This window comes from Myotis myotis, unplaced genomic scaffold, assembly GCF_014108235.1.
Source record: "Myotis myotis isolate mMyoMyo1 unplaced genomic scaffold, mMyoMyo1.p scaffold_m19_p_16, whole genome shotgun sequence".
Taxonomy (NCBI): Eukaryota; Metazoa; Chordata; class Mammalia; order Chiroptera; family Vespertilionidae; genus Myotis; species Myotis myotis.
The window spans coordinates 991,767-1,014,991 of NW_023416320.1; the positions used below are offsets into that span (position 1 = coordinate 991,767).

Genomic DNA, 23,225 nt, shown 5'->3' on the forward strand with positions numbered 1-23,225 from the left:
GCGCCCCCAGGAGCGGAAGCGGTTCTCGCCTCCTCCGCTTCTCCGCCCCTCCCCGGCCCTCTGGGTCCCTCCATCTGAGACATAGGACAAGGTCTCAAGGTCTGGGCTGCTCTTAGGCAATGCCATTCTTGCCGAATACTAAAATGTAGCACAGTATTTCACAGGTGAGCTTGGCCTGAACCACCGTGGGATACGTTTAAGCCAACTGCAAATAAGTAAATAAACGAACCCATAAATAAAATTAATAGGTAATTATCCAAATCCGGAGCCAATTACAGAAAAAGACGTCAACACATGCCTAAACAAAGTAGTACTTGTGCACCCGCGGCCTCCTTTACGTCCAAGTACAAACAAGAGCTTTTCCTTTTAACCAGACTAGCGTCCCTTCGGCTCAGACACTCCAAGCCTGGAGGCCCTTGTGGTCGCTACACTGGCGCCCTTCCCCCCTCCTCTCCACCGTCCTCCCGGCTCTTCCCCGGGGTCTGCATCCTCCCTGTCCCTCCCCACCCCTCCCCACCCCTCCCCGCCCTCGCCCCGCCCCTTTCCCGCCCCGCCCCCTCCAGACGTCTCTTCTAAAACCCGGGGCGGATCACGGCCCGGAAGGCGCGCATGCGCAGGAGCGTGCCGGGCCGGCCCCGCCCCCCAAGTCGGAAGCTGCCGCTCAGAGCGCGGCCCGGCTGCTCGGCCGCCGCCCGCTGCTTGGCCCGGGCTCTCGGGCTCGGCCCAGGGCGCCCCGCTGTGTAAGTGCAGGGCGGGTGGGGCGGGGCCCCGGGGGCGGCGGGGGGCTGTCCCCGTGTGGCGGCGGCGGTGCCAGGCAGCGTCCCGCGGGGGTCGCCTCAGCCGCCTGCCGGCCGCCCCGGGGTCCTGATGCACCTGTGGCGGCGGGTCCCCCGTCCCGGGGCTCGTCCCCACCTGCCCAGGACCCGCCCCACTCCGCAGTGCCGCCCCTTCCCCTCCCGCTTCCCTCCAGCCCACGACTCGGGCCCGGCGGGGTCTGGGGAACCCCGGTGTGTGTGTTGGGGTCTGGGGAACCCCGGTGTGTGTGGAAGTGTGGGGACCCGGTGCGTGTGGAAGTGTGGGGACCCCCGGTGTGTGTGGAAGTGTGGGGACCCCGGGTGTGTGTGGAAGTGTGGGGACCCCGGGTGTGTGTGGAAGTGTGGGGACCCCCGGTGTGTGTGGAAGTGTGGGGACCCCGGGTGTGTGTGGAAGTGTGGGGACCCGGGTGTGTGTGGAAGTGTGGGGACCCGGGTGTGTGTGGAAGTGTGGGGACCCCCGGTGTGTGTGGAAGTGTGGGGACCCGGGTGTGTGTGGAAGTGTGGGGACCCCCGGTGCGTGTGGAAGTGTGGGGACCCGGGTGTGTGTGGAAGTGTGGGGACCCCCGGTGCGTGTGGAAGTGTGGGGACCCGGGTGTGTGTGGAAGTGTGGGGACCCCCGGTGTGTGTGGAAGTGTGGGGACCCGGGTGTGTGTGGAAGTGTGGGGACCCGGTGTGTGTGGAAGTGTGGGGACCCGGTGTGTGTGGAAGTGTGGGGACCCGGGTGTGTGTGGAAGTGTGGGGACCCGGTGCGTGTGGAAGTGTGGGGACCCGGTGCGTGTGGAAGTGTGGGGACCCGGTGTGTGTGGAAGTGTGGGGACCCCCGGTGTGTGTGGAAGTGTGGGGACCCGGGTGTGTGTGGAAGTGTGGGGACCCGGGTGTGTGTGGAAGTGTGGGGACCCGGTGCGTGTGGAAGTGTGGGGACCCGGTGCGTGTGGAAGTGTGGGGACCCGGTGCGTGTGGAAGTGTGGGGACCCGGGTGTGTGTGGAAGTGTGGGGACCCGGTTGTGTGTGGAAGTGTGGGGACCCCCGGTGTGTGTGGAAGTGTGGGGACCCGGGTGCGTGTGGAAGTGTGGGGATCCGGGTGCGTGTGGAAGTGTGGGGACCCGGGTGCGTGTGGAAGTGTGGGGACCCGGGTGTGTGTGGGGACCCGGGTGTGTGTGGAAGTGTGGGGACCCGGGTGTGTGTGGAAGTGTGGGGACCCGGGTGTGTGTGGAAGTGTGGGGACCCGGGTGTGTGTGGAAGTGTGGGGACCCGGGTGTGTGTGGAAGTGTGGGGACCCGGGTGTGTGTGGAAGTGTGGGGACCCCGGGTGTGTGTGGAAGTGTGGGGACCCGGGTGTGTGTGGAAGTGTGGGGACCCGGTGTGTGTGGAAGTGTGGGGACCCGGGTGTGTGTGGAAGTGTGGGGACCCGGTGTGTGTGGAAGTGTGGGGACCCCCGGTGTGTGTGGAAGTGTGGGGACCCGGTGCGTGTGGAAGTGTGGGGACCCGGTGCGTGTGGAAGTGTGGGGACCCGGTGCGTGTGGAAGTGTGGGGACCCGGTGCGTGTGGAAGTGTGGGGACCCGGTGCGTGTGGAAGTGTGGGGACCCGGTGTGTGTGGAAGTGTGGGGACCCGGGTGTGTGTGGAAGTGTGGGGACCCGGTGCGTGTGGAAGTGTGGGGACCCGGTGCGTGTGGAAGTGTGGGGACCCGGGTGTGTGTGGAAGTGTGGGGACCCGGTTGTGTGTGGAAGTGTGGGGACCCCCGGTGCGTGTGGAAGTGTGGGGACCCGGGTGCGTGTGGAAGTGTGGGGACCCGGGTGCGTGTGGAAGTGTGGGGACCCGGGTGCGTGTGGAAGTGTGGGGACCCGGGTGCGTGTGGAAGTGTGGGGACCCGGGTGTGTGTGGGGACCCGGGTGTGTGTGGAAGTGTGGGGACCCGGGTGTGTGTGGAAGTGTGGGGACCCGGTGTGTGTGGAAGTGTGGGGACCCGGTGTGTGTGGAAGTGTGGGGACCCCCGGTGTGTGTGGAAGTGTGGGGTCCCGGGTGTGTGTGGAAGTGTGGGGACCCGGTGTGTGTGGAAGTGTGGGGACCCGGGTGTGTGTGGAAGTGTGGGGACCCGGTGTGTGTGGAAGTGTGGGGACCCCCGGTGTGTGTGGAAGTGTGGGGACCCGGGTGTGTGTGGAAGTGTGGGGACCCGGGTGTGTGTGGAAGTGTGGGGACCCGGGTGCGTGTGGAAGTGTGGGGACCCGGGTGTGTGTGGAAGTGTGGGGACCCGGGTGTGTGTGGAAGTGTGGGGACCCCCGGTGTGTGTGGAAGTGTGGGGTCCCGGGTGTGTGTGGAAGTGTGTGGACCCGGGTGTGTGTGGAAGTGTGGGGACCCGGTGTGTGTGGAAGTGTGGGGACCCGGTGTGTGTGGAAGTGTGGGGACCCGGGTGTGTGTGGAAGTGTGGGGACCCCCGGTGCGTGTGGAAGTGTGGGGACCCGGGTGTGTGTGGAAGTGTGGGGACCCCCGGTGTGTGTGGAAGTGTGGGGACCCGGGTGTGTGTGGAAGTGTGGGGACCCGGTGCGTGTGGAAGTGTGGGGACCCGGTGCGTGTGGAAGTGTGGGGACCCGGTGCGTGTGGAATTGTGGGGACCCGGTGCGTGTGGAAGTGTGGGGACCCGGGTGTGTGTGGAAGTGTGGGGACCCCCGGTGTGTGTGGAAGTGTGGGGACCCGGGTGTGTGTGGAAGTGTGGGGACCCGGGTGTGTGTGGAAGTGTGGGGACCCGGGTGCGTGTGGAAGTGTGGGGACCCGGGTGTGTGTGGGGACCCGGGTGTGTGTGGAAGTGTGGGGACCCGGTGTGTGTGGAAGTGTGGGGACCCGGTGTGTGTGGAAGTGTGGGGACCCGGGTGTGTGTGGAAGTGTGGGGACCCCGGTGTGTGTGGAAGTGTGGGGACCCGGTGTGTGTGGAAGTGTGGGGACCCGGGTGTGTGTGGAAGTGTGGGGACCCCCGGTGCGTGTGGAAGTGTGGGGACCCCCGGTGTCCCCACTGGGAGGGGCGTCGCAGGCTCCCTCCTGCTTGATGCCGACCCCGGGCCTTTCTGCTGGGCGCCCGGGGGCTGCGCCACAGGTCATGGCCCGGCTCACCCTGCAGAGCCGGAGCCGGCCGCTCGGGTCCATGAGCGGAGGGCAGGCCCCTGACAGCCTGCAGGTCCAGCTACAGTCAGGCCCTGCAGTGCCCGCGGGCAGGTGCCAGGCGAGGTCTGTGTGCCCTGGGGGCAGGTGCCAGGAAGCCCCAGGCGAGGTCTGCATGCCCTCAGGGCAGGTGCTGGCGCCCTGACACTTCGGCCTCTGGGAGCCCCAGGCGAGGTCTGGTTCGAGGTCTGGTTGGTCTTGTTTGTGTTCCTCAAATTGTGTGGCAGACTCAGCGTCTAGGGCAGCGGTTCTCAACCTGTGGGTCGCGACCCCTTTGGCGGTCGAACGACCCTTTCACAGGGGTCGCCTACGACCATCCTGCATATCAGATATTTACATGACGATTCATCACAGTGGCAACATGACAGCTATGAAGTAGCAACGAAAATAATGTTATGGTTGGGTCACCATATGAGGAGCTGTATTTAAAGGGCCAGAAGGTTGAGAACCACTGGTATAGAGGGAAGAGTGGTGTCAAGAAAGATAGTTTTCAGCCCTAACCGGTGTGGCTCAGTGGATAGAGCGTCGGCCTGCGGACTGAAGGGTCCCAGGTTCGATTCTGGTCAAGGGCATGTACCTTGGTTGTGGGCACATCCCCATTAGGGGTGTGCAGGAGGCAGCTGGTTGATGTTTCTAACTCTTTATCCCTCTCCCTTCCTTTCTGTGAAAAATCAATAAAACATAAAAAAAAAAGAGAGACTCTACTCTTTAAAAAAAAAAAGATAGTTTTCAGATAACAGCTGTCCTGAGAGAGTGTTCACATGCCGTAAAATCCACCCATGTAAAGGGAACACGTTTCACTGTCGTCACTGTCGGGCAGCATGGTTATCCCAGAACATCTCATCACTCAGGAGGAAGTCCCCTACCGTGGGCCGTCACGCCTTCCCTCTGCTGCCCAGCAGCCGCGGGGTTACCTCCTGTCTATGGATTTGCATTTTTGGGGCATCCTATATAATAAAAGCATAGTATGCAGATTTCGTGCACAGGGCCTCTGGTTTCATATAAATGGAATCAGGATATGCGGCCTCTCGTGATTGGCTTCTCTCACAATATTTTCAAGGGTCATGATGTTGCAGGTGTATCTGTACTTCGTTTCTTTTTATCGCTGAGTGACACTGTGTGGGCAGACTGTTTTCTTAAACAGTTTTATATTTTTATATTTTAAAAAAATATATTTTATTGATTTTTTTACAGAGAGGAAGGGAGAGGGATAGAGAGTTAGAAACATCGATCAGTTGCCTCCTACACACCTCCTACCGGGGATGTGCCCACAACCAAGGTACGTGCCCTTGACCGGAATCGAACCTGGGACCTTTCAGTCCGCAGGCCGACGCTCTATCCACTGAGCCACACCAGTCAGCGCCAGACTGCTTCCTTTATCAGCTGATGGATGCTCTTGCAGTTTCCACTTTTTGGCTTTTATGAATAATCCTGCTACAAACATTTGTGAGCTAGTTTTTGTGTGGATATAGGTTTTTCAAATCTCTTTGGTATGTACCTAGGAGTAGAATTGCTTGTTATATGGTAACTACTTAACTTTTTGAGGAACTACAAAGGTGAAGAATATATATATATATATGTTTTCATTGATTTCAGAGAGATGAAGGGAAGGGGAGAGGGAGGTAGAAACATCAATGATGATAGAGAATCATTGATCGGCTGCCTCCTGCACGCCCCCTACTGGGCATGTGCCTTGACTGGGAATTGAACTATGACCTCCTGGCTCATAGGTCAATGTTCAACCACTGAGCCCCACTGGCTGGGTGAGAAATATATTTTTAGTTTTATTATTTCTTTTTAATCCTCACCTGATATTTTTTCCATTGCTTTTTAGAGAGAGTGGAAGGGAGAGGGAGAGACACCGATGTGAGAGAGACACATGGATTGGTTGCCTTGCGCGATGCCCCCGATCAGGGCCGGGAGCCTGCAGCTGAAGTATGTGCCCTTCACGTGAATTGAACCCAGGACCCTTTAGTCCGCAGGCCTGTGCTCTCTCCACTGAGCAGAACCGGCAGCAGGCGCAGCAGGGCCAGGATGAGCGGCAGTGGAGCTGCACCGGCCCGGCGGGGCTCCTCCCTGGCCGCCTGCCACCTCGGCACTGCTACATCCCCCGGGGGCCCCAAATTGCGAGAGGGCGCAGGCCAGGCTGAGGGGCACCGTTTCGTCTCAGTGTCTTTTTTGATTTTTTTATTTTTATTGATTTCAGAGAGGAAGGGAGAGGGAGGGAGAGAGAGAGAGAAACATCAGTGATGAGAGAGAATCATTGATCGGCTGCCTCCTGCACATCCCCTACTGGGGATCAAGCCTACAACCCAGGCATGTGCCCTTGGCCGGAATCGAATCCGGGACCCTTCAGTCCGCAGGCCAGCGCTCCATCCACTGAGCCAAACCAGCCAGGGCCATCTCAGTATCTTTTTTTTTTTTTTTTTTTATATATATATATTTTTTTTTAATTAAATCTTTATTGTTCAGATTATTACATTTGTTCCTCTTTTTTTCCCCCCCATAACTCCCCTCCTCCCAGTTCCCGCCCCACCCTCCGCCCTCACTCCCCACCCACTGTCCTCATCCATAGGTGCACGATTTTTGTCCAGTCTCTTCCCGCATCTCCCACACCCCTTTCCCCCCCAGGAATAGTCAGTCCATTCCCTTTCTATGTCCCTGATTCTATTTGTAATCACCAGTTCATTCTGTTCATCAGATTATTTATTCACTTGATTCTTAGATTCACTTGTTGATAGATGCATATTTGTTGTTCATAATTTGTATCTTTACCTTTTTCTTCCTCTTCCTCTTCTTAAAGGATACCTTTCAGCATTTCATATAATCCTGGTTTGGTGGTGATGAACTCCTTTAGCTTTTCCTTATCTGTGAAGCTCTTTATCTGACCTTCAATTCTGAATGATAGCTTTGCTGGATAAAGTAATCTTGGTTGTAGGTTCTTGGTATTCATCACTTTGAATATTTCTTGCCACTCCCTTCTGGCCTGCAAAGTTTCTGTTGAGAAATCAGCTGACAGTCGTATGGGTATTCCCTTGTAGGTAACTGAGTTTCTTTCTCTTGCTGTTTTTAAGATTCTCTCTTTATCTTTTGCTCTTGGCATTTTAATTATGATGTGTCTTGGTGTGGTCCTCTTTGGATTCCTTTTGTTTGGGGTTCTCCGCGCTTCTTGGACCTGTAAGTCCATTTCTTTCACCAGGTGGGGGAAGTTTTCTGTCATTATTTCTTCAAATAGGTTTTCAATATCTTGCTCTCTCTCATCTTCTGGCACCCCTATAATTCTGATGTTGGTACGCTTGAAGCTGTCCCAGAGGCTCCTTACACTATCCTCGCATTTTTGGATTCTTTTTTCATTTTGCTTTTCCGGTTGGGTGTTTTTTGCTTCCTCGCATTTCAAATCATTGACTTGATTCTTGCGCTCCTCTGGTCTGCTGTCGGGAGTCTGTATAATATTCGTTATTTCAGTCCGTGTATGCTTAATTTCTAGTTGGTTCCCCAATATAAGATCGAGGGTCTTATTAGTTTTCTCATAGATCTCATTAAGTTTATCGGCAGCTTCTAAACAGTTCTTGAGAGACCTTAAAAGTGTGGTTCTGAACTCTATATCTTCCATTGACAATTTTGTCCTGTTTCTTTGTCTCCGCATTTTGTTATGCTTCCTTGGTGCACCCCCTAGTGGTCTTTGTTCGCAGTCTTATAGTTAAATCTTGATTGTTGTAGTTAATTCCAGGGAGGGTTTGACCTCCAGGCCAAGTGGCTATGAGAATCAGCTGTGTCAGCAGTGAGAGAACTTCTGTCCTCTAGGGAGGTGCTAATCTGGCGTTTGCCTGAGGCTATCCAACAAATGCCTGTGTGCAGGGCTTGGGCGGGGCGGGTCGCACAGGATCAACAGGGTGGGCCGGAGAGAGCAGTTATGGCGGCTCTCAGTCCTGTCCCCAGGGGCTCTGCCTCTCTGAGTCCCAGCACCCGCTGCAAAACTCAGAGAGAAAGCTGCACTCACTCTGACCGAAGCCAGACAGTCCCGCTTTTCCCGTTTGAGTCTGGGTCCCTAAAGACTCGCCCGGATCTGGAGCTCAGAGTCTGGGACTCCCTCCCGATTGAAAACGCCAACCGCACCCTCCGCCGCCAGCCCGCTCCGCGCACTCCGCACCTCAGGATTTGACTTCAGCACTGTGCCTCCTCTGAGTGTCCGTATGCGTTTCTCTTTCCTCCTAGTTGTAGGACTTCCACTCAGCCAGCGTTCCTGTGGTTCTGGGTGATGTCCCTTCCGTTTTTTGGTTTCACTTTTGAAGTAGTTGTTCAGAGCAGCAAACTCCGGCGTTAACCTATGCCGCCATCTTGGTTCTCCTCAGTATCTTTTTAAAAAATTAGAATTTTAATTTGGAGATGTGGTATGGATTTCTATGCATCTGTAAGAAATAACAGTGAGAGAGCCTTCAGACCCTGTGCCCAGTTCCCTCTGGTGGTGCCAGCCGGCCACACTCTGGTCCAGTATCAAAACCAGAGCGTCCACTCACTAGCCCTCTGAGGCTTGTGTGATTATCCTCATTTTTATTCATCATTTAACTGGGGTTTAGAGACGCAGACAGGCCTGCCCTTGGTCACCTGCATGGTTAGTGTAGAGTCAGGAGTTGATGGTGGTCTTCAGATTTCCTGGCATTTCCATTTCCATTGTGATAGTCTCTGGGAGGGGGCGGTATTCAGTTCATTTGGTCATTCATTCGCTCATTCATTCAACAAACACTTTGGAGTACCTTCTATGGGCCAGATACTTTCCTATGGGTAATCTAATTTAATTCTTCAGCAGTACTGCTAATATGTACTCTGGTTTCCTTTCGATATCCGACAGTATTGGCTCAGACAGGTTACGAAAGCTCTCCCAGGGCACCACCGTTTATAACGGAGGGATTGTAAATGTGTAGGACCCCTCTTTTTCTGTCAGGCAGTGTGCTGGGTATGTCACCTAGCAACCTTCCTGAGCCCAGATAGATTCTCATAAGGCAGGTTTTCTTTTCTTTTCTTTTTTTTTTTTTTTCCCCCAAGGCAGGTTTTCTTATCTCCATGATTTTGCAACTTAAGGAGCTTAGGCAGCCTGGAGTTCAAGTCCAGACCTTTGGATCCCACTGTGCTTCTTCTCACTGTATTCTCATTTGTTCCTTCCTTCATTCAGCAAACGTGCCTGAGCACTGACGGCACCAGTGCCTGGCCGGGCGGGAGCAGAAAATGAGGGGCAGCCCCTTTTCTGCAGGAGCTCGGGGCCCAGTCCAGGAGTGGGGGGACTGTGGTGGGAGCTGTGGCAGTCATCTGCAGAACTCGGGGGACACGCTGTATTCCATGGTTTCGCGTGGGGTGTACCCTGCCTCCCAGGTGGTCAGCGTCAGTCCCCATCCCTAAGCAGCCTTCACAACCAACCGCGTGCGCCTCAAAGTCTCCTTTCGTGTCTTCGGGCAGGGACTTCGCCATGAGCGTCCCGGACTACATGCAGTGCGCCGAGGACCACCAGACGCTCCTCGTGGTGGTGCAGCCCGTGGGGGTCGTCTCGGAAGAGAACTTCTTCCGGATCTACAAGAGGATCTGCTCCGTCAGCCAGATCAGCGTGCGGGACTCCCAGCGCGTGCTGTACATCCGCTACCGGCACCACTACCCGCCCGAGAACAACGAGTGGGGCGACTTCCAGACCCACCGCAAGGTCGTGGGCCTCGTCACCATCACCGACTGCTGCTCGGCCAAGGACTGGCCGCAGACCTTCGAGAAGTTCCATATGCAGAAGGAGATCTACGGCTCCACCCTCTACGACTCCAGGCTCTTCGTCTTCGGGCTGCAGGGGGAGATCGCTGAGCAGCCACGCACCGACGTGGCCTTCTACCCCAGCTACGAGGATTGCCCGGGCGTGGAGAAGAGGGTCGAGGACTTCATCGAGTCGCTCTTCATTGTGCTTGAGTCCAAGCGTCTGGACAGGGCCACCGACAAGTCCGGGGACAAGGTCCCCCTGCTCTGCGTCCCCTTCGAGAAGAAGGACTTTGTTGGCCTGGACACGGACAGTAGGTAAGTTCACCTGGAGGCCCGGGGTCCCGGCTGCGAGCCTGGGGGGCTTCCTGACACCCAGAAGGGACCCGGGTGGAACTTCATGGCAGAAAAGGGTAGAAAGGTGCAGTCCGTTCGTGTTTAGCCTTTTCAAAACGGGACAGCCTTTGCCTCAGGGAAATCCTCTTAGGGTTACTGTGCACACTGACTCCCCCTTTTCAGCCGCGTCCCCTAGTGGGACCCCCTGGAGCTGCTGTCCAGTACAGCGGCCAGAGCCCCTGTGGCTCTTGAGCACCAGGGAGGAGGCTAGTCTGAGCCGAGATGTGCTGTAAGAGAAATGCACATCAGCTTTGGAGACTTAGAACAGAGAAAAATAATGTGAAATACCTCATTAATGTTTTGATATTGACTACATGTCAGATTGATAATACTTTACATATATTAGGTTAATAAAATAAGTTATTAAATCAGTTTCAATACTTTACTTTTGCTTTTTACTTTTTTAAATGTGGCAACTAGAAAAGTTTACTCATGTGGCGCACATTGTATGCCTGTTGGACAGTGCTGCCCTAGAGCCCAGATGAAACTTACTTCTTCAGGGTCATCCGTGGTTATAGAGGAGAGGCCGAGTCTGGAGAGGTGGCAGAACCAGGTGCCATCTGAGCTGGAAGTGGACCCGTGTCTCCCGGTGCCCAGGCCGGGTATCGTGCATGGGTCAACCCCACTTTGCCACTTGGTAGCCACATTGTCAGACCCAGGATCTCAGGGACACCCCCAGGGACTTCCCAGAGGGCTCCTTACTCAGATGGGACTGTGTTTCCAGTGTCCGCAGAACAGGGAGTGTGGCTGGGGCAGAAGACCGGTCCTCAGGCTTTCCCTGCGGTTAAGTCGGTTAAGTCGACAGCTTCACTCTGCACTGGAATTGCAGATGAGCTCTTCTGGGCCCTTCCCTTCTCTCCCTCTCTCCTCTTTCCCGTTCTCTCTGTCTTCCTCTCTCCCTCTCTCCCTCTCTCCCTCTCTCCCTCTCTCCTTCTCTCCTTCTCTCCTTCTCTCTCACTCTCCCACTCTCCCTCTTCCCTCTTCTCTGTCTTCCCGGCTGCCATGGCAGCATCTGTCCAGCAGAGGACTAGATGCAAGCCAGGGCTCCCACTGCTTGCCAAGATGTGGCCCCTTTGCTAGGGGAGCTGGGGAGCCATGTGGCCTGGGCTTCCTGCCTTGGACACTCTGCGTCTTTCCTCCCTCCAATGTAGACTTCAGACGATGGTCTCGCAGGTGAGGAGTCACTGATATGTGCACACAGGCTAAGGCCTGCTGCAAATTGACGCTCAGTGTGTTTCTTGAATGGACCCTAAGGTCAAACACTGCCTTTCTGGTGGTTGCTAAGTTGGCAGAGAAAATGTCACAGAATTGAGAAAAAAATGGCCCAGGCCAGCTCTGCCAGTGAGAAGCGCAGATCAGCCCATCACGGCTGTGTGTGGTGCCTTGCAGGGTCTGGAGTAATTTTTACTTCCTCCCCGGACACGTTTATAAGGTCTGAGGGAAGGACAAGGCATGCCATACCCATGACGCATGCTGGATGGCAGGGGCCCTGTGATCATGTGCCAGCGCTCCCCTCCCACTCCTTGGAGCTGAGGGGCTGGTTTCGGAGTCTGGGCAGCTGTCGTGGGCAGAGCTGCTGAGCCTCTTGGGCTGTCAGATGGCTCATCCCTTATGGAATGGGGCTGCATAGCGCACAGGGTTCCCTGTCCTCCCCATGTCACCACAGCCTGCGGGTGGCAGGGACTGGCTTCTCCCCACTGCACAGGCCACTGGGTGACTTTTGCTTATCAACTTCTAGGCTTCGAGGCTGCAGACACACGGCCCGTCCTATTCTAACCGCTCTCCAAACACTCAGCGTCATTTGAACTCCAGTGGGATGCCAGTGATCCCCAATCAGACCCATCCCCTCTAGTCACTGGTAACCTGCTGTGGCGTCCACGGCTCCATAGTCACTCACCTTTACCACAATGCTTTGGGGCAGGATTGATACAAAGCGTAGAGGGGAGATGAGATAGGATTTCGTAGCCCAAAGGGACATGTCCAGGAGTAGGTCCCGCTTGGGTTTGGCGAACTGACCCCCTGATGGGCTTCCTGGAAGATGCCGCTAACTTCAGGCCCAGGCCCGCGGGAGCCCAGGAGTGGGTGGGTTTTACTTAGACATCGCGTGTCGTCGCGTGTGTCCCCAGCCTCCTCGGCGCCCGCCGTAAATTCAAATTCCTGTACATGGAGAGTCGTAGCTGCCAACGTTATTTTTGTTCTTGTGTGTTTCTAATTTTTGCTTGTTCCTCTTTCTTTTCCTTTTCTTTTCTCTCATACCGCCCTGTGAGTATGTTGTTGGGTCTGAAAAGGTAGGCTGGGAACATTCTGCTTGGAAAGTAGCTAGATTTCCATCCGTGCTGCCTCCTCCTCGCCTCCATCGCTTTCAGAACAAAACCTTGCTGCTGCCTTGACCCGTGTAGCATCCTGGTCATCCTTTTATTTTCTAAAATTTTATTAGCTGCTTTAGCATGTAACCCGCCGGTGTGTGGTCTCTGTTGAAATACTTGCTTTGGGGACCTTGTTGTTCTTACTTAGTATTTGTAACCAACGAGCCTGTATTAATTTTTTCATTCGTACGAGGAAGGGAGATGCTGTTTCCGGTGGCCGCGAGGGTTCTCTCCTGGGCTGCTTTCACCTAGAAGGTCGAGCGCCTTGCTTGATTCTGGCTTTTAACTGAGCGCATTTGGCACGTGGCTCTTGGCTGCGGCTGTGTGCATGGCGGGGTTTCGTGGCCACAGTCACCAGCAAAGGGACGCCGTTGGAGGAAGCGGCCCCTGGAGTTTCTCTTGCTTTCCCCTTGAGCATGCCAGGACTTCGCTTCGCCTTAGCAACCTACGAAGGGGCGGAGGCTCCTCGAAAGTCAACACCAGCCTTATGCCCCTTTCCGAGGGCGACTTTTCCAAGGGTCAGGAAGGTACGGCTGCTCGTATGCAGCCAGCTCATAGTCCTTGTGGATACCAGGACCTTTCATTGACCCTGGTGCCCACTCTCCAGCCAATAAGCGGTCAGAGCCAGACACGCGTTTCACCTTCTGTGGTTGTACGGCCCTTACCTGCTGCTGGTTGTACAGCCCTTACCTGCTGCAGCCTTTACCTTGAACCCTGTGTTGGCCGGAAGTGGCTGTTTCTGTGTGTGCTGAGGCTGATGTGTGTCACTGAGGGACATGTCCCGAAGGGACCATCTCTGGTGACCTAGGACTCATCCCACCCCGTGGGGAAAGGTTTTGCCACCACCGTGGCCAGGAGGCCTGGGCTCTTTAATGCTTTGGTCCAAGTGTGAGCACTTTCACCTCAATTGAGACAGGCTGCCTTCCTGCAAGATTCGGTCACATTCTGGGGCGGGGAGAACAAAGCACAAATAAGTGTAGCAGGTTCCAGAACTTGAAGCCGTGCGGCTTGGAAAATGCGTGGCGGGGATCCCGTGAGGGCTGGTCATGCCCCGGACCGCAGGGCCTTTGTGGTCACTCACCCGCTCCCAGGGGATCGGTGCGAGAGTAGCCTTGCTGGGTTCCTCCTTTCTCTCCAGCTCCCCCCATGCAGGTATGCCACAAGCCGAGGTCACTCCTAGCCTCAGGCCCCTCTCCTGCGCCACCTCCTGGCCCCCTGTGAGACTTAACGTGCTTTCCCTCAGTGACCGGGCGGGCGGGGGAGACCTCCCTCTCAGAGGGCGGTGGCTCCCACTCTGCGAGCGAGCCTGCAGTGTCCTGTGCTGGGAAGAGGGAATAATTTACTTTTTTTGAAGCGTTCAGGCAGAATGCTTTAAAGCAGATTTTACTCTATCAGGTTAGGAGTAAATTCCATTAAAAAATCAAGTCTAATTCAAAATCTCCTGTGGGTCAATATAATGGTAGTACTGGTAAACTCAGCCGCGTGTTACAAGTGGAGAATCATGTCACTATTGGGGGAAGAGAACTTGATTTTGGACACAGTTCTTTTCCTGATTAGAGCAGGAGAGCACGGCAGGTGAGGGAGCCCCGCACTGCCCTCAGGTGGGCGGGCGAAGCTTTGCGCCGGGCAGAGGGATCCACTTTCTCAGGGGGACAGGGAGCTGCGCCTGAAGTTGGGTGCCGTTTGTATGATTCTCCGTTATTTCGCATCAGGTGAAGATAAGCGTTCCTCTGCAGCGCATCACGTGGATCTCAGAGTGAGACGCTCGAACAGGTGCTCAATGAGCCTTTTCCCTGACAGCTCCAGTGGCGTGTGCACATTTGTGAGAATACTTGACTTTGGGGCCTGGGCTGTGATTAAAAAAAATGTTTTTATTGATTTTAGTTAGAGAGGAAGGGAGAGAGATAGAAACATTGGTGAGAGAGAAACATCAACATTGGTCGGCGGCCTCCTGAACGCCCCCCACGGGGGATCAAGCCTGCAACCTGGGCTCATGCCCTCATCGGGCATCGAATCAGTGACCTCTTGATGCATGGGATGATGCTCAACCAATTGAGCCACACTGGCCAGGCTGGGCTGTGATTTCACTCTTTCTCCTCCCTTCCTTCATCTCTCTTTCTCCTCTTCCCAAATGCCCTCCTAGAGGTCATGGTCTCAATGGAAGAGATGGAAGACACCCAGAGAGTAACTAGGCCGACCTGTTATGGAGGGCAGCCCAGCTGAGAGCTAGAGGGATTTCCAGGGAAGCTTTCCTGGTGGGAGAGGGCTCTGCATTGACTTTTCAAGATAAAGTCGGAGTGAGCCAGGTGAAGGGGCCGAGAGGGGGCTCAGGTGGCAGAGAAGGCTGCCAGCAGGGGTGACCTTGGGGAGCGGTGGTCCCGCCGCTGCTGTCTGGAGGAAGGAGTGGGGTGGGCAGGAGTGGCTGTGCGTACCTTTGCGACCCATCCATTCATTTGATTTTGAGTGTCTGGGGGAAGAAGGGTGGATACACAATATTAAGCAAAGCATGCTTGCCTTTTTGGAGCTTACAGATACCAGAAGGTGATTCAGCACAGAGTGTTCTAGGAACACGGCAGGGACTCCTAGCCCAGCGTGCGGAAGCTGGAGGCAGGGAAGGCTCGCTTGAGAAACTGACAGTCACACTGAGCCCTAAGGAGAGTGGGCAGCAGCGAGGTGGAAGGGTCAGGTCACAGGGGACCCCAGTACCTCAGTGTGGCTGTGAGGTGTGGGGAAGTAGTGAGAGGGGCTGGACCTGAACTGGAGAACTTTTGAAGGCTTTGAAGTGCTTTGGGAAGGTTACACCGAGCGTGTGTGTGTGTGTGTGTGTGTGTGTGTGTGTGTGTGGTCAAGGACAGGGGGTTAGACGAACATAGAAGGCTCTTGAGGTGACCCGTGGCGGGGAGAGATGACATGTCCGGCTGGGATGGCAGAGGCTATGGATGTAGCACTTTCCTGTGGGGAGGGCTTGTGAGCGGGGCCATAGGAGGGACGGGAGGGAGGCTGGTGAGTCCCCTTCTATCCCTCTCTGCCTTATGTGATGGTCTGAGTATTTGGAACAGAAAAGCTAAATTCCAGGGTAGCCAAAGAAAGAGAATTTGTGGAGCTCATTAGAGTTAGATCTGATAGGATGTATTGAGACCTGCCAGTAACATTTGTTTAGCTGGACACCTCCCATCTTCTGGATTTCCATCCCGGTTTTTACTCTTTTTTTTTTTTTTTTTTTTTTTTTTTTTTTTAAATATATTTTATTGATTTTTTACAGAGAGGAAGGGAGAGAGATAGAGAGTCAGAAACATCGATGAGAGAGAAACATCGACCAGCCGCCTCCTGCACATCCCCCACCGGGGATGTGCCCGCAACCCAGGTACATGCCCTTGACCGGAATCGAACCTGGGACCTTTCAGTCCGCAGGCTGACGCTCTATCCACTGAGCCAAACCGGTTTCGGCCCGGTTTTTACTCTTGATACTATTGCTTTCCATGGTCAGGGAAGAGTTACTATAGCTGTGCCTTTTCTTAAAAAAAATCATATCTTCTAAGAAATTTAATAGTCAAGAGATTATTTAAAAATGATGAAGGAAGCTTTTGGTGTAGTTTCTTTGGTTTCTGAGTTGACATGGAATTCAAAGCCTTTGCATTATTTAATGGCACATCCTTGCCAACATTTAAAGAGCTGTCAGCGCCCAGGCCCCGCCCGCGCACAGCATTACTAACGCTCACTCTGAAATCGTGAAGATCCAGGTCTTGTTTGCAGAAGCCAAATGCTTGGCTTATAATAGGCAGCCTCACTCTCTTTATAAAATAATAATACGTTTGTAGTTAAGGAAGTGGAAGTTAATCGTGTTTTTAAAAAGCTGCAACATACTTTCTTGTGCTAATGTTGTGATCAGAACATCTGAAAAGAAAACTCCTGCGCTCCTATTGCCCAGGTGAAACACACAGTGGGAGTTGTTTCTCCCTGTGACACTGAAAAAATAACTTAGACGCCAGGACCGCTCCAGCTCGCATACTGGCAATGATGGCTGCTGGCTGTCCTGATAGAGCCTCCAGTTGCCTTTGTAGCTTTTTTTTTTTTTTTTGTCGTGAGAGAGCTGCGTAGCTGCTTAGCCAGTGTGCCGGGGGGCAGAAGTCGGGCCTTCGCAGTGATGTGTTTCCACCGTTTTATCTTTCAGACATTACAAGAAGAGGTGCCAGGGGCGCATGCGGAAGCACGTGGGGGACCTGTGCCTGCAGGCGGGCATGCTGCAGGACTCCCTGGTGCACTACCACATGGCCGTGGAGCTGCTCCGCGCCGTGAACGACTTCTTGTGGCTCGGCGGTAAGGCGATGTGACGAAGCTGGTCAGATATGTGATTATGGCAGCTGTTATCTGAAATAAGAGAACAGAAAAAATGGGCCTAAACACAAGGGATGGGCAGGAGAAGCAGGCAACCTGCTGGGGGCAGTGGGCAGTGGCCTGGCAGCGTCCTGGCCTCGCCTCTGGCACTCCCCACCTGGTCGTGCCCCAGTCCCACTGGAGCACGGTGCCCTTCGTTTACAAAGTCCTGATTCCCTGGTCCTCTTGTTTTTAATTTTAGCACATCTTGCCCTCTGCTTAGAATGCCATCCCCCCACCACTCATTCTTCAACACCTCGTTCATACATTAGCAGGTAGATGGATAAGTACAGTGCAGTATATCCAGATGGTGGAGTAGACATAGAAATGAATGAAATGCTGCCCAGCCGGGTGGCTCAGTGGGTGAGCCTTGTCCCATACACCAAGAGGTCATGGTTCAATTGCCAGTCAGGGCACATGCCCAGGTTGTGGGCTTGATCCCCAGTGTGGGATGTGCAGGAGGTAGCTGATCAATGATTCTCTGTCATCATTGATGTTTTTTTCTCTCTTTCCTTTCCTCTCTGAAATCAATAAAAATATGTTAAAAAAGAAAAAGAAAAAGGAGTTGCCACATAAATACTTAAATCCTTTTGTGGTTTTATTTTTGAATACAGTAAATATCTCCAGCTGTAGCCTACACACACACACACGCACACACACACACACACACAAGCGCTCTGTGATCCTCAGTATTTTCTTAGCATGTCAGAGTTTTAAGACCAAAAAGTTTGGGAACTGCTATGCTAATGAATGAGATGAGCACAACTGTTGCACAACTTACAGGGCACGTGGCCTCGCCTGAGATTCTTAGGCGATAACTGCCATTGACAGCAGAAGGAAATGTACTCCAGGTTACTGTGGCTGCCCTGGAGGAGGAGGCACGCCCGTAGGTGTTTTCTCTAAGTGGAACGGATGCATTTGGGGTGTCTGATGTGGAAAGACATCCTGGTCCTGCTTTGGTGGCATTACTTTTAAAATACATTCTTATTGATTTCAGTGAGGAAGGAAGAGGGAGAGAGAGAGAGAAACCTCAGTGATGAGAGAGAATCATTGGTTGGCTGCCTCCTGCATGCCCCCTTCTGAGGATCAAGCCTGCAACCCGAATATGTGCTCTTGACGAATCAAACCTGGGACCCTTCAGTCCACAGGTCAACGCTCTATCCACTGAGCCAAACCAGCTAGGGCTGATGGCATCACTTTTAAATATTGTCAGTGCAGGGCACTTCCCGCACATCACAGCGTCAGAATCTGGCACAGCACCTGCCACCCAGTAAGCTCTAAACCACGGGTAGGGAACGTCCGGCCTACAGGCTGTACAAGGCCTGAGAAATCATTTGGTCTGGCCTGCCAATACATTACGGGTGAGTTAATTAAATGTTGACCAGATATAGCAGGCTAATTTTTAAAAAATGTCCAAATCAGTTTTTATTGACTATTTCTATAGCAGGCTAATTTTTAAGTTGATAATTTTGTATGGCCCGTGAATAATGTTATAAATACCCAAATGGCCCTTGGCAGAAAAAGGTTCCCCACCCCTGCTACACTGTTGGTTAAATGAATGGCTGGCTGGCTGAGGGGCTGGCCCATTTCACTTGTGGATGCAGTCCCTCCGTGGAGCCTTGAGCATCGTGGGAGTTTTCTGGGGTGCCAGCCTTGACGGTGGCACCTGGAAGATGACCGGCGGCATGCTCCTGTACATCACAGAACCAGTGACCGTGGGCGTGATCTTTGTTGTGAGGAAAATGGGCATTTCCACGTAAAGTGTCCTGGGCATTCGTAGGCTCTGCGATTTGAGCTGGGAATGGGCCACTGACTTACTGATGGTCCTGTTTATTTTTTATGCCCAGCTGCCCTGGAAGGGCTGTGTTCGGCTTCTGTCATCTATCACTACCCTGGTGGGACCGGTGGCAAGAATGGAGCTCGCAGGTGCCCGGGGGGCTCACTTCCTGCCGAGGCAGCCAACAGACACCGACCAGGTGAGCGCCCTCTTTCCTCGTCTGGGCTCAGTCGCTGTCCTGAGCGGGCAGGGTCATTGTTTCCGTCTGCCTCTGAGTCAAGCTTGACAGTGTTTCAGTCAAGTGTAGTGTCTGTGCGGTCAGAATCCTTGCACACGAGGTTTCCTTCTGATCTTATTGAATATTTATCCATCTCGAGTCTTGTGGATCATATGAATGGATTGCAGTGATTGGCGGATTTCTGGGACACTTGCCTACATTTCAGGGTCCACCGACCCGGAAGTTCTGTGTCGGGATCTTTGTAATTGCTGTGCATTTGGTGAAGCTCAGCGCAGAGGTCCATTTTAATGGCTAATTCAGGGCCTGAGGACTGTTTCTTATTCTCCCGGGTGGTGACGTTTCTCTTAGTGAGTTACGTGTGATTGGCCTATGCTTCTTAGCCCTGATGCAGCGTAAACCATCTTGGTAGGGGAGACTCACCCGTGCTTGTTGAATGAACTTAACCCTCCGACCCTCACTGGAGGAACTTGCCTGTGACGGCTCAGGAGGTATAGGTCACATGGCATAGGTCACAAAGATAATAACAACGATGGCAGCGATCAGGCTAGACACAAAACTACAGGCATCTTTTGTTCTGTGAGACTTTTAGCATATTTCTCCCCAAAGAGAAAGTCCGCCGTAGTTCATTTGTATGGGATGGAAAGGCCTTGAATTCCCTTTCCCCCTGTAGCCCGTCCCCGTTCTTAGCAAAGAGGGCAGGGACCACCATTGTGTATCAGCCACCGGAGCTGCAGCCCTAGCCTGGGTGCCCTCTCTGCAGAACAGCTAGCGTGACTCTAGTGGTTTTTGAAGATACTTCACCCTTCGGTGGAGCTGTTCCTGACGATTTGAGAGGAGAGAGAAGCGCGCCGACAGTGGATAAGGGAAGAGTGAGGTGGAGAATCCTTCCTCTGCTCCTCCCTTTCCTGTGCTCGCCACCAGTATTTACCCCTCGTTGTGCTAACTCCTGTCTGTGGTGCGAGATGACAGCATTTCAGGTCTATGTCTTCTCTAGGCAGCTGCCAGCGCTGTGAGCTCCCACATAGCCAGACAGGCGGACGCCTGCTTCATTTTCTCCTCGGGAGGCAGGCCTCTGTCTCCTCTGGGGGTGCCGAGGCTGGAGGGTGGTCCCCTGTGACCTGAAGTTAGGTGTGGAGAGGGAGACGGTGTTGCTGATGCGACTAGTGAGGCTCCAGGGACTTTTTACGGCAGTGTTTCCTTCCCCGCTTGCTGAACGTAGGCAGAGACAGTTTTCAGCTTTTTTGAAAACCTGCTCTGTCTGCAGAAGAGAAATGTCTTTATGTAGCTTTGCAAAAAAACCCCTCACGAACCTTGGGCGCTTTTCACTGTTGAAGGTGGTCTCTGGGGAAGTGCCCCTGAGGCTCCGTGAGAGCTGGGGGAGGGTGTGAGCCGCATGGAGGCCGGAAACTGCGGCCCTGCCTTCCAGCAACCAGGCTCCAGGCCCGTGAGCAGGCTCGATCACAGGACACACACATTGCTTGATCTTGCAAATTAATTTCACAATGATCAGCGTGTGCTGGCAACCTCCTCTTACATCAGGGATTTAGGGCGCCAGCTGTCTGAGATGAGGCCCAGACAAACCGACTATTTAACATTCTGCCTTGAAGTTCTATCTCAGGGTCCTTTTGCGCAGCCCAGCAGCAGAAATACAGATGGAGCATGCTGTGCCGTCTCTCTGCCTCAATGATCTTGTCTGTGAATTGGGGAAGAGAGTGATAGTCCCTACCTCCCAGGGCCCTGGGAAGGTTGAGTGAGACACACATAGAAATGCCTGCACCTGGTCCATGCCGTCAGGTCTCGTTGTCAGTGCTGTTGCTGTTGGCAGTATGAACTCATGAATAATGTTAAAGATCCAGGCTGCATGGCTCTCAAGCAGATTTCCTCTAAGAAAAGGAAATCCGCCCCCACCCCCACTTAAAGTTGAGTTATCTTAGTTTCAAAAGAATTCTGTAGTCTCTACCTATTTTTGCTTTAATTCTTTTTTTGTTTTACTTTAAAAAAAAGATGCTTTTATTGATTTCAGAGAGGAAGGGAGAGAGAGATAGAAACATCAATGATGAGAGAGTATCACTGATTGGCGGCCTCCTGTACACCGCCTACTGGGGATTGAGCCCCCACCTCTGGCCTGTGCCCTGACCAGGAATTGAACTATGACCTCCTGGTTCATAGGTCGACTCTCAATGGCTGGGCTGTTTTAAAGTTTTTAAAGACTTTCCTTGGGTACAGAAGATGTGACTCTGGGTGGTGGGCACACAGTGCAATATACAGATCTTGTAACATAGAAACCCACATCTGAAACCTATATGATCCTATTAACCAATGTCACCCCAATAAATCTAATAAAAAAGGGAAAAATATATAAAGACTTTCCTAGTAATCAAAGGTTAGAGGCCACAAATCCCCCCCCCCCCCAGATTTATATATGAACCCACAAGTCTATAATTAATGGACACAACTTGGTTTATTAAAAAAAAAAATCAACAGGACATCTGTAATCCATCCAAAAGGAAGGAAATGGCTATTGACAAGTAACTGTTTCTCCTTAATGGTCATTTCTACTTTTTTGTCCTTAATTTATGAACAGTAATCATCATCATAATGGTCAAATAGCTATAAACTTCCCCAGCACCTTCCTTGGCCCTGTGCTGACTGCTCTCTGTACGTTTTACCTCCCAGCAGGCGCCTGTTGGAGGGCAGGCATCATATCTCCACTGGCAGGTGAGGGATTGAGGTGTAAAGAGATGAGGTGATTTGACCCAAATCATGCAGCGGGCGAGGGGCCGACTCGGGACCTGAACCCTGGTTGCTATGATGACCAGGAAGCTTTCTTACCTGTCCCGCCATCAGCCTCCCAGGGACCGTATGAGCTTCCGCGAGTTCCTGAACGACAGGCGTTAGTGGTCTGAGCCTGTAGAGGCCCCAAAAGGGAGACAGCCGTGAGGATGGATGTAAGACAGAATGGCAGAGACTAAGATTGCACATTTATTTCCACAAATGTTTTATTCTCAGCTAATGACCAACATCAGTGTTTCAAATTGTAACTGCGTGAGCACTGAAAACAACATTAAAATGATTATAGTGCAGAAAAGAAGTGGATTTTGAAAATCTAACCATTGCTAATGACTTACTACTTGTTTCCCCCCCCCTCAAACTCATTCATTTTTTATAATCCTCACCTGAGGATATGTTTACTGATTTTTAGAGAGATAGGAAGGGGGAGAGGGAGAGAGAGAGAGAGACATCGATTGGTTGCCTCCCTTGTTGCCCCCACTGGGAATTGAATTGCAACCAAGGTATGAGCTCTGACCAGGAATCAAACCCGCAGCCTTTTGGTGTTCGGGACGACGCTCTAACCAACTGAGCCACCCGGCCAGGGCTCAGTTCCATTATTTATTTATTTTTTTTAGTGCAGTAAGAAGGTTTGATTAAATCCGTGTCATTCCAGCAATGTAGGGACTGGCTAACTTGCCTTAAGCTGAATAACTTAAAGATTATTTGTAAGAAGGTATATTTTGACAACTCAGAATTCATATGGCCATGTAATCATCCACTAAAACCTTTACATGACCATAGTCATTAATTTGGAAACATTTATATTCCGGGAATAAGCTTATCTCCTTTGCAGCTGAAGAAATTTTGATTTGTTTTTGTACCTTTAATTGGTTAAAAAAAAATTGAAAGTCACCTGTCACTTTGGCCACAGAGCGGGAATGAAAGTGGAGCCCACGCTGTTTTCCTTTGTAAGGAAACGTTTTCACATTTCTTAAAAATATATCTTTATTGACTTCAGAGAGGAAGAGAGAGGGAAAGAGAGAGAGAAACATCAGTGATGAGAGAGAATCATTGATCGGCTGCCTCCTGCACATCCCCTAATGGGGATCAAGCCCGCAACCCAGGCATGTGCCCCTGACCGGAATCGAACCCGGGACCCTTCAGTCCGCAGGCTGATGCTCTATCCACAGAGCCAAACCAGCTAGGGCCGGCTTCACATTTTTTTTTTTTTTACAAAATTTCACAAAATTGTCTGCTTCCTAGTCACCAGCCCTTTGGAAAGTATTTTGCTAAACACTTGGACTCCCTACTGCTGGAAAAATGCAGCCGCGGCTCTCATGCACAGAGTTCCACAGCGCTGTTGGCGCTGGTGGAGTGCAGGATGTAAGGATAGGGGCCAGCTGCGCTTCTGACTGCTGGAAGGACAGGTTCCCTGGTCTCAGGGCCCCAATCTGTAAAATAACGTGTTTCTGCTCTACTATCACTTCCCCTGAGCCTGTGTCTTTTGTTTGTACTCGGTCGTGTTAAAGATTTTAGATCAAGTACCCAATAGCATTTCCTTCTCTGAAGCAGAATTCAGCAGGTGCTAGCTAAGCATTTACTGGCTCTGA

At 52.9% G+C, this 23,225-nt stretch overlaps 1 protein-coding gene across 2 annotated transcripts in view; it reads left to right on the top strand.

Annotated features, from left to right (window-relative positions):
* The first annotated feature begins 629 nt into the window (after nt 1-629).
* The window catches only part of TRAPPC9 (trafficking protein particle complex 9), a 166,181-nt gene continuing 143,585 nt past the window's right edge, over nt 630-23,225 (top strand). For both annotated transcript variants that reach the window (XM_036337598.1, XM_036337599.1), the window contains exons 1-4: nt 630-740; nt 9,417-10,010; nt 16,626-16,771; nt 18,676-18,804. In XM_036337598.1, the coding sequence (XP_036193491.1) occupies nt 9,427-10,010; nt 16,626-16,771; nt 18,676-18,804 (859 nt within the window). In that variant the 5' untranslated portion in view covers nt 630-740; nt 9,417-9,426. The remainder of the gene's footprint in view (nt 741-9,416; nt 10,011-16,625; nt 16,772-18,675; nt 18,805-23,225) is intronic.